The sequence below is a fragment of the Acomys russatus genome, chromosome 16 (genome assembly GCF_903995435.1).
Source record: "Acomys russatus chromosome 16, mAcoRus1.1, whole genome shotgun sequence".
Classification (NCBI taxonomy): Eukaryota; Metazoa; Chordata; class Mammalia; order Rodentia; family Muridae; genus Acomys; species Acomys russatus.
In genome coordinates, this window is record NC_067152.1 from 10,445,189 (window position 1) to 10,458,712 (window position 13,524).

General features: G+C 45.2%; 2 protein-coding genes across 2 annotated transcripts; both read right to left on the reverse strand.

Annotated features, from left to right (window-relative positions):
• Window positions 1-296: 296 nt before the first annotated feature.
• Ccl15 (C-C motif chemokine ligand 15) lies at window positions 297-3,572 on the reverse strand. Its single transcript, XM_051158725.1, is given in 3 exon segments — window positions 297-499; window positions 928-1,036; window positions 3,497-3,572. Coding segments are annotated over 3 exon segments (297 nt in total). The 3' UTR covers window positions 297-387.
• Window positions 3,573-7,712: 4,140 nt separating this feature from the next.
• LOC127200081 (C-C motif chemokine 6-like) lies at window positions 7,713-11,526 on the reverse strand. The gene is made up of 4 exons (XM_051158153.1): window positions 11,308-11,526; window positions 9,016-9,063; window positions 8,583-8,691; window positions 7,713-8,249 (listed from the first exon to the last, which is right to left on the reverse strand). Exons 1-4 carry the CDS (start codon window positions 11,381-11,383, stop codon window positions 8,135-8,137), a joined length of 348 nt encoding a protein of 115 aa, XP_051014110.1. The 5' UTR covers window positions 11,384-11,526; the 3' UTR covers window positions 7,713-8,134.
• Window positions 11,527-13,524: the final 1,998 nt, after the last annotated feature.

Sequence of the window (13,524 nt, forward strand, 5' to 3'; positions counted from 1 at the left end):
ATAAGGCACCAATTCACCCTGGAATTGGAGTTACAGATAGTTTAAGCTGCCATGTGATTAGGAATTGAACCCAGGTCCTCTGGAAGAGCAGCAAGTGCTCTTAACCGTTGAGGCATCTCTCCAGCCCTTGCCCTTTGATCTTAATCAAATGTTATGTGCAGTCACTGGGGTCAGCTTTAGGCCTTTCATGCCTTTCTCAGTTTTCAGATAACTGGGGTTGGCACAGACAAGTTTCCCCTCGGTGACAAAGCTAGCTGCATTGCTTTAAGGCAGAACAGAAAAAAAAATCAATGTATATGTATAAAGACAAACACTTAGAGCTCCCTCGGTGGTTACTGGGGAAGACAGAAGGAAATGGCTGGCATATTCCCTTCTTCTCAACAAATGTTACTCTTTGCAGGTCTGTGGTCATGAGTTTTGCCTCAGGCTTCTAATGCACTTCCGAACTCTCGGATCACTGGGGTTGGCACAGACCGGCTTCCCATTCTTGGTGACAAAGCTGAAGAAAAAAGAAAGAAAGAAAGAAAGAAAGAAAGAAAGAAAGAAAGAAAGAAAGAAAGAAAGAAAGAAAGAAAGAAAGAAAGAAGACGAAACATTACCAACAGAAGTCTCTAGTAAGTAGGGAAGGGACCCCCATCTTCTGGACCCTCTGATTTTCCTTGAACAAGCCTGTTCATTCCAGGAGGTAGCTCAGCACCATCCCCGCTCTGGGTCCTCTCCAGTCCTGTAAGATTCTCTAACGACTGATGGGGTGACTCGGGCAGACTTCTGCCTGCTGTCTCTCTTCTCTACACCCTGAAAAGTACCCTCTCCTTCATCTGGTGCGATCCAAGGATGGGCCTTTTCTAGAAGCCTGTCTACCAGGTCATCTAAGATCCTGGAGGCTCCTCCTCCCCCTAACACACAACGGGTGAGTTTGACACTTACATGATGCCCGGCTTGATGCACCCACCACTGGTTGAAAAATAATACATAAACTTTGAACACTGGATCTGTTTGACATAGGAGAAACAGCAGTCTGAAGATTCGTCAAAGCCTGTAGGAAGACACAGAGCCACTCAAGGGTCAGGTCATGACTTTCAAGAATGCCTGGGGCGGGTTCTGTGGGGACGGGGGTGAGAAGGCCTGGACTCAAGGGATGCTCCCTCCTTAGCCTGTACTCGCTGTCATCTCCTTTCACACCCTTGAGTGGGCCTACAGTAGGGATGGGAGCTGGTCCATAGAAGGGAAGGCATGCATAGTCGCCTATGGGCAGCATCTGCTGCAAGTGAGTAGACTCGGTGCACAGAGAAGGCATCTCTGGAAGGAGAATTCATGGCCCATCCTGATCCTCCTGGAGTTGTTGCTGGAAATTCCTTAACATCCCTAGTGATTCCTGGAGAATATCCTCAACCACCCTCGTGGCCCCACTCTGGTGCTTCTCAAAACAAGCCGTAATGAAATATTTACCCATGGGAAACACTTGAGATTCAAGTCCTTGCTTTGCCTTCAGGACTTCTTTTGTCTCTGTTGCTGGAAGAAACAGAGCGCAAAGAGCAGCGTCATTGTCTCAGCATCTCCAGTCACCACCCCCTCCCCCATTCTCCAATAGTGTACCACCCCCAGCCACTTGGCTTCTAAGGCCTGTCTCTAGGCCCATTTGTCCCCTTTGGTGATGTTGAGATTTTTTTTTTTCTGGGATCTTTTAAAAATCATTCTGCTGACTCTGAAGCACAAACTCCTTTGGTGACACAAAGTTCTTGGAAGCGAAATGAGGCTTCTAGTAGCCTAAGTTTATATCAGTGTCTGATTGAAGGGTACACTGCAGAAATCATCAGGGATGTTAAATAATGTCCAGCAATGTATCACTTTTTAAAATCAAGGGTAGCCCTGCATCCCTAAATATAGCTGAGCCCAAAGATTGTTGCTAAAAAAGATTGGGAATTCGCATTGTATTGAGAAAAGACAATTAGCCCTTTCTATCATCTCTTCAATAGTTGCTTATGAATTGTGTGTAGTGAGGTATGTGGCTGTTTTATTAACATGCTTGATGTGAAGTGGGTGACTTCCAAAGTCAATCTTAAATAGCATCGCCTTTCCTTAGACGTGTCATTACTAATTTTACCCTTTACTACTCGTGTAGTCTTAAGTCATTGAAGGCTTCTCTGTTTCAGTTTCTGGCTTATAAAAATGAGTACAGCAATAATATACAAAGCTATGCAAAATTGCTTGTCTTCTAACTTCTTTTTTTTTTTTTTTTGCAAGAATGGTGAACTTCCACTTGTCTGACCCCCTCAGGGAAGTCTGAGGAAGAATGAATCAACATCTACAGGGCTGAACAGCAGCTGCCTTGCACATAGCGGGAGGTAGATAAATTCTTGTGGGGTAAATAGAATGGCTAGGTGACTCTCTCTACTAATCATATTTTGTTTTCTACATCTTATGGTATTCTGACACAATTAAAATCTTGACAGCAAGGAGAGGTTAAGTGCCTCTGAGCAAAGGGTTCAAACCAACTCATGCCGAGCCCTGTGCCTAGGCACCGCCTTTATCTCTCAATCAAACACCATGCTCGTATTTCCCCTAACTCTTCTTAGAGCTAGGTCCTGGGTGATTAGAGACCATCCGTGTATCCACAGCATTTAGACTTCTTCAGTTTGGAAAGCCTCAGCTGTACCCAGCACCATGCCCTGCCTCTTTCCCAGTATCTCCAATAAAGAATCCAACACAAGTTTCTCTATTTCTATTGCTCCTACCTCCTGACCCAAGTCTGATATTCTTCTTGGCTCTGTTGGGGGGGGGGGATAGTGTACCTCTCTTTCTTAGAAAAGTTAAGGAATACATTCTTTAATTTCACAGGACCTCTCCGTGTTGAGCTCTAGGCACCTCCAGAAACTAAAATAGCGTTGCTTCAGATGAGACAGAGACCTTGGGTGAGCCATTTGCCTGGCTGCTTCCAATGCAATGGCTCCATACTAACTGGTATCTGACAGTTCTAGCATCACGGAGCCTTGCGTTCATGTCTACAAATTTACTCTTTAATTATAGCTCTTTTGATCCAGCTAGGATTAGCTAGGAGAAGTTATCAACTAATTCTAGCTGGGAAAAAGGAAAAGCATTGCTTCTACAAACAGAAGCAAGCCATCTGTGTACCAAGAGCCAGAGAAGTGATCCTCAACCTTCCTAACGCTGCAGCCCTTTAACATAGCTCCTCGTGTTGTGCTGACCCCCAACCACACAATTACCTCATTGCTACTTCATAACTGTAATTTGCTACTGTTATGAATTGTGATATAAATACATGTGTCTTCCATGGTCTTAGGTGACACCTGTGAAAAGGCAAGTTGATTGCCCCAAAAAGAGTCATGACCCATAGGTTGAGAACCACCAGTTCAGAGGCTGCAGACAGAGGCAGGTCTGTACTAAGTGAATTCCACAGCTCTGTCTTGCATGGAGAATATTCACAGTGTTCCACGCTGCCCCTCCGGGGCTTCTCCCCAGACTTTCATGGACTCACCCTGTATGATCTGAGCCTGGAATCCAAGAGCAGCTGCTAGAATGAGGAAGGAGAGGGCAGTAGTAAAAGGCTTCATTCTCCCTGTGGGCAGAACCCGCCGGCATTCAGACTGCTTGCTGCGCTGTTCCCTGCCCTGCCTTGCTATTTATAAAAGTGAGAGGACCAGGAAGTGCCAGGTTACAGCTCACGGTGCCATTGTTTGACTACTCGAGACTCAAGACGCTAGTTCTAAAAGAGGGAACAAGGCTCAGTGTATAATGGGAAGTAGAGGGCAAAGGTGACTTGGGGCTTTCCAAACTGTTCCAATTGATTCAGTCGGAGAGAGTGTAAATATTTCCAGAAGCATTTGTCCTTCGAGGAAATTCATTCAGTCTTTTAGCATTGACCATAGGGTGAGAGTGGGGAATCCTTCTAGACCTCCAGTTAACTTGGAGGAGACTGGCTTATGCTCAGTTCTGTACATATACATATAGATTATAAAAGTAAACTTAGATATCTAACTAGAGATATATAAAAATTGGTGTCACTCCTTTATTTTTCTTTAATTTTTAAAGGTTTATTTTATTTATATTCATGAGTGTTTCGCCTGCATGTGTGTATGTTTACCACATACATGCAGTGCCCATGGAGGTCAGAAGAGGGCGTTAGATCCCCTGGAACTGGAGTTACAGATGGCTGTGAGCCACCATGTGGGTGCTGAGAACTGAACCCAAGTTTTCCGCAAGAGCAGCAGGTGCTCTTAACCACTGAGCCCACTCTCCAGTCCCTTCAGATAGTTTTAATATCCTTTTACTTAAGAGGAAAAAAATCTCTTTAGAATGTCCATCAGGAGAAACATCTGAGGCTGGATAGGGTGGTGTTCACCTTTCACTTCAGCACGCGGGACCCAGAGGCAGGTATGTCTCTGTTAGTTCGAGGCCAGCCTGGTCTATTTAGTGAGTTATTTAATCTCCATGAGTTCCTAAATGTTTTGGCCTATTTGTAGGTTTATTCTGATATGGTCAAATAAAAGAGGAAGAGAGGTCTACAGAGACAGCTCATTGGTTTAGAGCGCTTGTTGCTTTTGCAGAAGACCTGGGTTCAGCCTTTTTGTGAGTTTCATAAGCGTGTTTCTATCATGGGAAGATGTTCTTTTCTCCTGAATTATGACAGAGTGCTTTGCTGGCAACGTTGCTCCGGGCTGGAGGTTAATGTCTTCCAAAGCTTGAAGAACACCTTTCCAAGCTCTCTAGCTCTTTACAACGTCTGTTGAAAACTCTGTGGTGGCCTGTCCTGACATATGACTTCGAGTTTCTCTCTCTCCATGCTTTTATACATTTGGTGTGACTATTTAGTGGTTTAAGAGAGAGGAAGGCCGTCTCTTCTATTTGGTGCTATTAGATGTTCCTTTGCCTAATTTAGGGAAACTTTCTGCTATGATTTGATTGGAAATGTTTTGTATGCGTTTGGAAAGGAATTCTTCACTCTCACATCTACGATCCTTAGGTTTTTATCTTCATCCTGCGTCCTCAATAGCTTCAAAGTCCAGCTCAGACCTTTTCATTCATTCACCTTTCTCCTTGAGATGTTCAGGTCCCTGTACCTTATCTCCAAGCTCAGGTACGCTGCCCTTCCCTTGACTGAGTTCTACTGCCAAGGCTTTCTGCGGAAATTTTAATTAGACTTAGCTACATTTCGGGTTTCCAGTAGCTCGCTATAGTTTTTCTTCAGTGGTTCTACTGAATTCCTCTTTCATGTCATGTACCAAGCTCCTTATTTAATTTGGATGTTTGTTTGTATTCTCTCGGGACCCTCCTTTATACACAGAGATGGGAGAGGACCCGCCGAGCTGTAGACTCTTGTGTTTCCTGTGGTCTGTGCTGGTACTGCCTGCCTTGGACAGGTGCGTGGCATCTGTCTGCCATATCTTCCCTTCCGCAGTCCCTATTCTTTGCATGACAGGGGTTCAGCAGGCCTCACGGGTTTCCTTCTGTGGTCTGGGCAGAATCTCTCACCCTTCTAAGACTTGCCAGATTGTAGCTTTATCCGGAGGGTATTTCCCAAGTGTGTTGGGAATGTGGAAGGAAACCACAGCCCTGAGGTTGGTTTAAGCAGAGGACCAATCTTCATACTTTCAAGACCTCTTGAGTATGAATCACCCGCTGGGGGAACACCACTGTGGGCACTGTGCTGGCTACTTTAACTGGAGACTTAATATAACCTCATCGGGGAGTCTTTTTTTTTTTCTCTCTCTCTTTGTTAAATTAATTTATTCAGATTACATCTCAGTTGTTATCCCATCACTTGTATCCTCCCATTCCTCCCTCCCATTTTCACCCTATTCCCCTCCCCTAGGTCTATGACTGAGGGGGGCCTCCTCCCCCACTTTATGGTCCTAGACTATCAAGTCTCATCTTGGTAGCCTGCTTATTCTTTCTTTGAGTGCCACCAGGCCTCCCCACCAAGAGGAGGTCATCAAATATGGGGCACCAGAGTTCATGTCAGAGTTACTCCCTGCTCTCCACCCAACTGTGGAAGATGTCCTGTTCATTGGCTAGATTAGCATAGGGGTTTGAAGTTTACTACTTGTAATATCCTTGGTTAGTGCAATAGTTTGAACAGACCCCCTTGGGCCCTGATCTTCCGGTTACGATGTTCTTTTTGTGGGTTTCTAAGATGAGGGATTATCTAGATAGGGCTGGTTTGCAGGTTTGTGTATGTCAAAGAGTGTCTTGCTTGGTAATTAGAGAGGGAAGATCCATCCCGAAAGTGGACGGTACTGTTTCCGGTGCTGGGCCCTGGGCTGAGTGAGAGTAAAGGAAGCTGGCTGAGCACTAAGCAAGCGAGGCGTGAGCACGCATGCATTTGGCCTTCTCCGTTCTTGGCCGTGGATGTGTGAACTCCTGCCACAGTGAGGTCCCTGCTCCGATGGACTGTAACTTGGATTGTGAGCTAAAAGAGATAATTTCCTCCCCCATGTTGCTTTTTTGTCAGCACTTGGAACTTCAGAGTTCTTGGGCCTTGTGGCAGTGAACAGCAGCTGCCTCTGGGATTTGATCCATCCATCAGGACTCTCAAATCCAGAGTTATTCTCAATTGAAAGTTCAGTTCCTGGTCACTGAGGGCAGGGCTGCCTCTCTTAGGCATGTCTCAGCCTGAGCTGACCTCCTGGGACTCGAACCTACAGCTTGTCCGTGGTCAACCCTCCAGCTCTCTACAGCTCACCCACTTCCCTCACCCAGAGGCTGTGACAAGCCAAATTATGACTCCCCAACCTGTAGATGTTCCATGGTCTCAGGCCCCCAGACATAGCTCAGTTTTGAATAATTGACTTTATCTCAAGGCAGCATCTGTCTGCTGCGTTCCCACTCATGTCCGTGAACAACGGTATTTCTTTTCACCACTGACCCATCCGAATGAGCAATGTCTGTCTCAGCAAAACCTGCAACTAGATTTGAGCCTTGTGAGAGGTGCAGGCTTGCCCTGTGGCTGGAAGCTATTCCCTTCCCTGCACTGGGTAACAACATGACCTAGGCTGTGTTCCTCAGTCACTTCTCTACACCGTGTGTGTGTGTGTGTGTGTGTGTGTGTGTGTGTGTGTGTGTGTGCGCGCTCGCGCGCGTATGTGTGCATGTGCGCTGTTTCTGGCCCCTCCCCCACCAGGTACCCTTTCACTTCTTTCCAGGAGTTCTGAAGCTCCTCTTGGTTTCGCTTCATGATAAACTCTATTCTTTTCCTTCTCTGGTCCTCCACTCAACTGGTTTATCTGGAGGTGGCCATTTTACCCTCAGGTGTGTATTTTATAAGAGCCTTATCTAGTGCATTAGAGCAATACAAAGAATACCAGAGCACTTAAAGTGCAAGCCTGAGTTCGTGGCTGACATCGCCTTTGTTCCTCAGCCTCTGAGAGATCACTGTCATTCCTTAACCCCACCAAAGAGGATCAGAAGCCAATGGCATCTTAGTTAATTTAATGGCTCCCTCAGTAGTGGATAAAATACATCTTTGATATGGAGTCTACATTGGAAAAAGCTGTGTTCTTAGAAATGTAAAAATTATATATGATGTCTTGTTTTGGATATCCAAAGTCACATGTGTCACCCCCCTGCCCCACCCCATCCCCCCATCTCCCATATTCAAGGTGAGTGAGCGAGATATTTTTTCCCTATCAGCCCAATATCAGACTGGCTCCGTAGTCCTATGAATCTGGAGAAAGAGAGACAAAGAGACCTGTGGCTACATGGACTGCACTTTATTGGGGGTGCTTACTGCTCTAGAGTGGCAGGAAAAACATGGACATATAGATGGGCTAGGGCAAATGCATTTCATATCAGCTGGATGTACCCGGCTTAAGATAGTATCAGAACCAGGCACATTCCAAAGCTCCAAAGACCACTCTAATAGTTCCCCCATTTATATAATCTGCCGATAAACTATGTAGGTCAATCCAATAGTCACTCAGAGACAAGCACAGTGGTTACAACTCAAGATGGCTTTAGTCATATCAAGCTGAATCCATACAAATGCTCTTGACCACATGGGCTGCTTTAAACCAGAATAGAAGAATAGATGCTTTAAATATTTAAATAAATGCTTAGAGCCTCCTAGTTGGTCACTGGGGAAGACAGATGAACGTGGCTGGCAATATAGTCTTCCTTTTCAAGCAATGGCTGTGTTCCCAGGTCTTGGGGCTTGTTTTAGGGTCTTTATGCAATCCTTAACTCTCGAATCACTGGGGTCAGCACAGATCTGGTTCTTCTTCCTGTTGATAAAGCTGGAGATAAAAAAGGAGAAGAAAGATTACAAACAGAAGTCTCTAGTAAGTAGGGAAGGAGACCCCCTCTTCTGGACCCTCTGATTTTCCTCTCAAGAGTCTGTTCATTCCAGGAGGTAGCTCAGCACCATCCCCTCTCTGGGGTCCTCTCCAGTCCTGTGAGATTCTCTAACGACTCTTGGGGTGACTTCTGCCTGCTGTCTCCTTCTTCTCTACACCCTGAAGTATCGTCCCCATCAACTGTTGGGATCCAAGGATGGGCCTTTTCTGGTCCTCTAAGATCCTGGAGGCTCCTCCTCCTCCTAACACACAGTGAATGAGTGTGGTCCTTACATGATGCCTGGCTTGCTGCACCCACCACTGGTTGGAAAATAATATATAAATTTTGAACACGGGATCCGTGAGGCATAGGAGAAGCAGCAGTCTGAAGAGTCTTGAAAGCCTGTAGGAAGACAAAGGGCCACTCAGTTGCCAAGCCGTTGCTCTCAAGAGTCCTGTGGTAGTGGGGGGGGGGAGGGAGGGGTCCCGTGGCAGCTGAAAAGGACTCGGACTCGAAGGATGCCCCTGCTCTAAGCAGGTGGACTCAGGGCACCTGGGCATGTATAGAGAAGCATCACTGGGGTGAGTGCCCATGCCACATCCTACTCTTTCCAGAGATGCTTGGCACCCCCAGGGCCTCTCCATCCTGTTCTGTCCTTAGGGAAAGTGATGCCACCATGCTGTACCCACCCCAGTCCCTTTAAACATGTCATATCTGGTTATTTACCTTGACTCACTACGGGAGGTTTAAAGTGATGGTCTTCGCTTTTGGTTTCTAGAAGAAACGGACGAGGTGGGGGAAAGAAATTCATGGTTGGCAGCATTAATATTAGACCCACCACCCGCCCCATATCTCACTCCCAGCTTTTGGTGAAGGAGGCAAGATCTTGTTGTGTAGCCCACAGTTCACATGGCCTTGGACCCTCCGTTCCGTAGCCTCAGCCTCTTGAGTGCTAAGAGCACTGTGTGTACCACCATGGCTGACTCCCCTTCTCCCAACTGAAGGCAGCCAGCCTCTCTTACTGGATCTCTGCTAACCCATCTGGATCAAAGGTCTGTCCCGGGCTAGGGTGTCTTGTTGCTATGAGCTTTTCTCCACCCTGGAACCTTTTGAAAAATATTTGAGAAATAAAAATATTCTGTAGATTCTGAAATACTAAAAGCCAGCTGCAAATCTAACGCACGTAAGTTACCTGAAAGCCCAGTGTGTGATAGGCCACAGTTGTGTCTACACATCTGGAGTCCATGAGACTCTAGAAACAAATTTCCCAGCAACCCATTTGGTTGTATGATGCCCTTTACAGTGTAGTGAAGTTTTGTTTCGTTTGGTTTACTATGTTTGTCCCATTAGTATAAAGATACACATATGTTCTAGGAATGCTACTTTGTTTGATTACAGTATAAAAAACCTGCCTTGTGATAATTAGGCAAGTGCAACTCAGCTAACCTTCCTCCCTCTCCCTCCCTGTCTCTCTCTCTCTCCCTCCCTTACTCTTTCCTTCCCTCTCTCTTCTTCTTTCTCCTTTCCTTTCTCCCTCCCTCCTTTCCCTCTTTTCTAACTGGAAGTTAGGGTATCACAGGCAAAAAGATAGCTCTAAAAGTTGATATTTAGTGGCTGGAGAGATGGCTCGGTGTTTAAAGTACTTGCTGTGTTTACAGAGGACCAGAGCTCAGTTCTCAGCACCCACATCAGGTGGGTCCTACTGCCTGTAACTGCAGCTCCAGGAGATCCAACACCTTCTACTGGCCTCTAAAGGTGTCTGCATACATGTGTGCATGCACACACACACACACACACACACACACAAATAAAAATAAAATAAATCTAATTAAAAATATCGGTATTCACTTCTTATAGCAAAGCATAAAGTAATGTTTTTTTGGCAGTAAGGATTAAGCTATCAGCTCATCCAGCAATTGCCTTTCATTGTTCTTGGCTTATTTTCTTTTTATAGAGTTGGTCTACCATGTGTGGAGCCGCCACATCTACAGAGTGCACCAAAGAAAAATGTCCTGAAATGCAGTTGAGACTCTAGAGACTTCTTGCCATCATTCCCTAGATAACAATATGCATGTTGACTGAATTTAAATTATTTTAAGCCTTACAAGCATCTAGAGTTTTTGACACCCTGATGAAGATGTGCATGGATTATGAATGGACGTGAAATCTGTGGATTTTGATATTCATATGGGTCTAGGCCCCCAGGACACCAAGAGATGGGGTAGGGAGCATGGCTTCCATTAAGGAGGCATGTAGACACGTTGTAACATGCCTCACGTGTTCTAGGAGGAGTGTGCAAAACCCAGGAAAGATCCTAAAATGCCCACATCTTTCTATACCCCTTCCAGGATAGCTCGTACCTTAATCTCACCACTCATTCGTCTTACTTTTAAGTCTTATGCCTTCTGGGGTTTAGTTTTCTCTTTTATAAAACGTTAGCAATCATACTAATAGGGAAAAACATGTAAAAATAACTGGTAGCCTACCATTTTCTCCTATTTAACATGACACCTACCCCACAGGGCTGTTAGGAGGCATCAATGTGCTAACAGCCATAAGACAAACAGAACAGTAGCTGTCCGGCACAGAAGGGCGAGCTAAGCATTCGCCAAATAAAACAATCTTGGGCTGAGTTGATTCCCCGCCCATCCCGCTTCTCCAAGGTGACAGCATTATTGGAGATGCTGTCTGACACTCCTATCGTCACGCACCGTGTAAATGGGCTTCCCTCACACTCCTGTTCTTTTGAGTTAACACTTAGCCCAGAGTTAGGTAAAGGATCAAACCTAATTGTTTGCCCCAACGGGAACCCGGCTTCTTTGTCTCGTTTCCTCCAGGGTCTAAAGGCTACAGACAGAGGCAGGCCTATAACCTGATGCTGCTATTCCTGAGTAAATTAATCCCATCACTGCGTCAAGGATGCGGAGTATTTCCAGGAGGGCAGTGGTCTCCATCCCTAGCTCCAGTTCTGCGGTTCCCATAGACTTGCCGGCTGGGTGAGGAGCTCAGGGAACTCACCGTGTATGAGCTTAGCCTGGCATCCAAGGACAGCCATGAGGATAAAGAATGAAATGGCAGTCCTGGAGTTGCTCATCTTTCTGGAGGGCAGTCCCAGCTGGTCTGAGGAGTTCTGCTCACTGCATCCTGATTCACTGGCCTGCCTTGGTATTTATAAGCTAGGAGGTTCAGGAAGTGCCAGGGTAGGAGCTCAGCATGCTGCCCCTGCCTGTTTAATACTCAACGTGCTAGTTCTGAAAGAGGGAACAAGACTGAAAACAGGAAGTGGAGGGCCAAGAATGCAACAGGAAATGAATGCAAGGGTCATGGTGGGCTAGAAAGGCAGGGGAAAGGAAGGGGGTGCGAGAGGGAAAGGAGCCCCTCACTCAGAGGTCTTCACCGAAGATCATAGCCTGCTTTGGACCAGACAGCTAGTGAGTGGTGGAATTAGGGTAGGAGCTAGCCTGGGAGTGAGAATGGAAAAACATGGCCATACGGAAGCTTCTCTGGTTTTCCTAACTTCCACCCAGAACAACATGTGAAGCACTTTACAAGCCAAGAGTCAAGAATTCCAGCATAATTAACAAAGAAAGGTTGGTTGCCCTACAGAGACATCATTCTTTTTATACAGAGATTTTTTTTTTTTTTAAGAGAACGTTAATACAGCGATGGACCGTGCTGCTTATGTATCTATTAAATAGCAATGAACTATGCTCAGTAATGTTTGATGTTTAACTATGGCCTGATTCCCTTCCCCAGATGTGAATGTGAAATTTTCTGAGAATCTTACAAATAAGATATATAATCAATTACATTATAGTGAAGAAAAAAAAAGTATATCAACTCCTTCCTTGTGGGATCCTCGTGACCTAGGGTGTTACCCTGTCAGCTGTAATCCTATCCAGAGCACCCAAAACAAAACAAACCTCCCCAAAAAACCACCCTATGATCTCATTTACCAGAGAGAGAGAGAGAGAGAGGAAATAAAGTTCTTAGTAGACCTTTGAGGTGTAATTTTAGAGGCCGCCGAAGTTACATATATGGCTGTTTCTATTCACACTCATGTTAAAGTTTATATTTTTAAAAAGTCTCTTCCTAATGAACTCCAGGGCAAGAGAGCCAGCTTAATGGTCAAGAACACAAACTGCTGTTGCAGAGGACCCGGGTTCTGTTCTCAGCACCCACAATGGGCAGCTTACCACTTCCCCTAACTCCAGCTGCAGAGGATTTGACTGGTGCGTCTGGCCCCTGTGGGCACTTGCACATGTACGTACACCGCTGCCCCCCCTCCACGCACAAAGAGACACACAAAATATACATAATTAAATATAGCACATAAATCTTTTTTTTTTTTTTTTTTTTTTAACTTTCCAGTACTGCTTCATGTTGCCTGCCCCTGACATTCCTCTATCCCATGCAGCAACCCGCTTCCCCTGTGCTATAAAGGACTCCAGAAAGAAGTCCCCAGGCCGGGGACAGGTAGAAGCATAGAGCCCAATTCACACCCTACTGCCTGCTGCTAGTGATGTCTTTCCTGGTGACCACAAAGGGACCATCTCCAGAGCTTCGGTGTTGAATCTCCTTGGTGGCTGCTTAGCTTTGCTCCTTTGCCTTATGGGTTCCTCTCATTTCTCTCTGTTTCTGGTCAGAGACTCACACGATGTTTGATGAGTGACCCTGACCCTGAAGACAGGAATCTCCTTGGAGCCACTCATGCCCTTTCAGATGTAACAATCGCGGTAGTCCAGACAGTTGCTACCGTAAAGACTGCCCCACTTACGCCACTTTTTTTTTTTTAACGTTCAGAATCTGTTTTATTATCTGAATTAACAAAGGTAGAAGATAAATATTAAGATGGAAATTTTAAAATATAGTTTTTAAATACACTACTGATTAGTCTTTCCAAATTCAGCAGTAAATGGAAGATCTAATATTCATCATATATTAGAATATAATTTTTTACTTTATTTTATTTTTTGCATATGCCTTTAAAACCACATTTATTTTATTACACATGTATTAAACAAACTACATACAGCAGGGAGAACCATGTGACAATCATGAGTTCTATAAATGTTACATTCATAGTGGTTTGGCTATTTGTATTTGTCCAGCTTGAAGTAAACGTCTTTCCTGCCTTGTTTCTTTTTTTTGTTGTTGTTGTTGTTTTTTGTTTGTTTTTGCCCCTGGGAGAGCCATCTGAAACCCTGTTGGTGTGAACAGACTCTGGTGTGACAC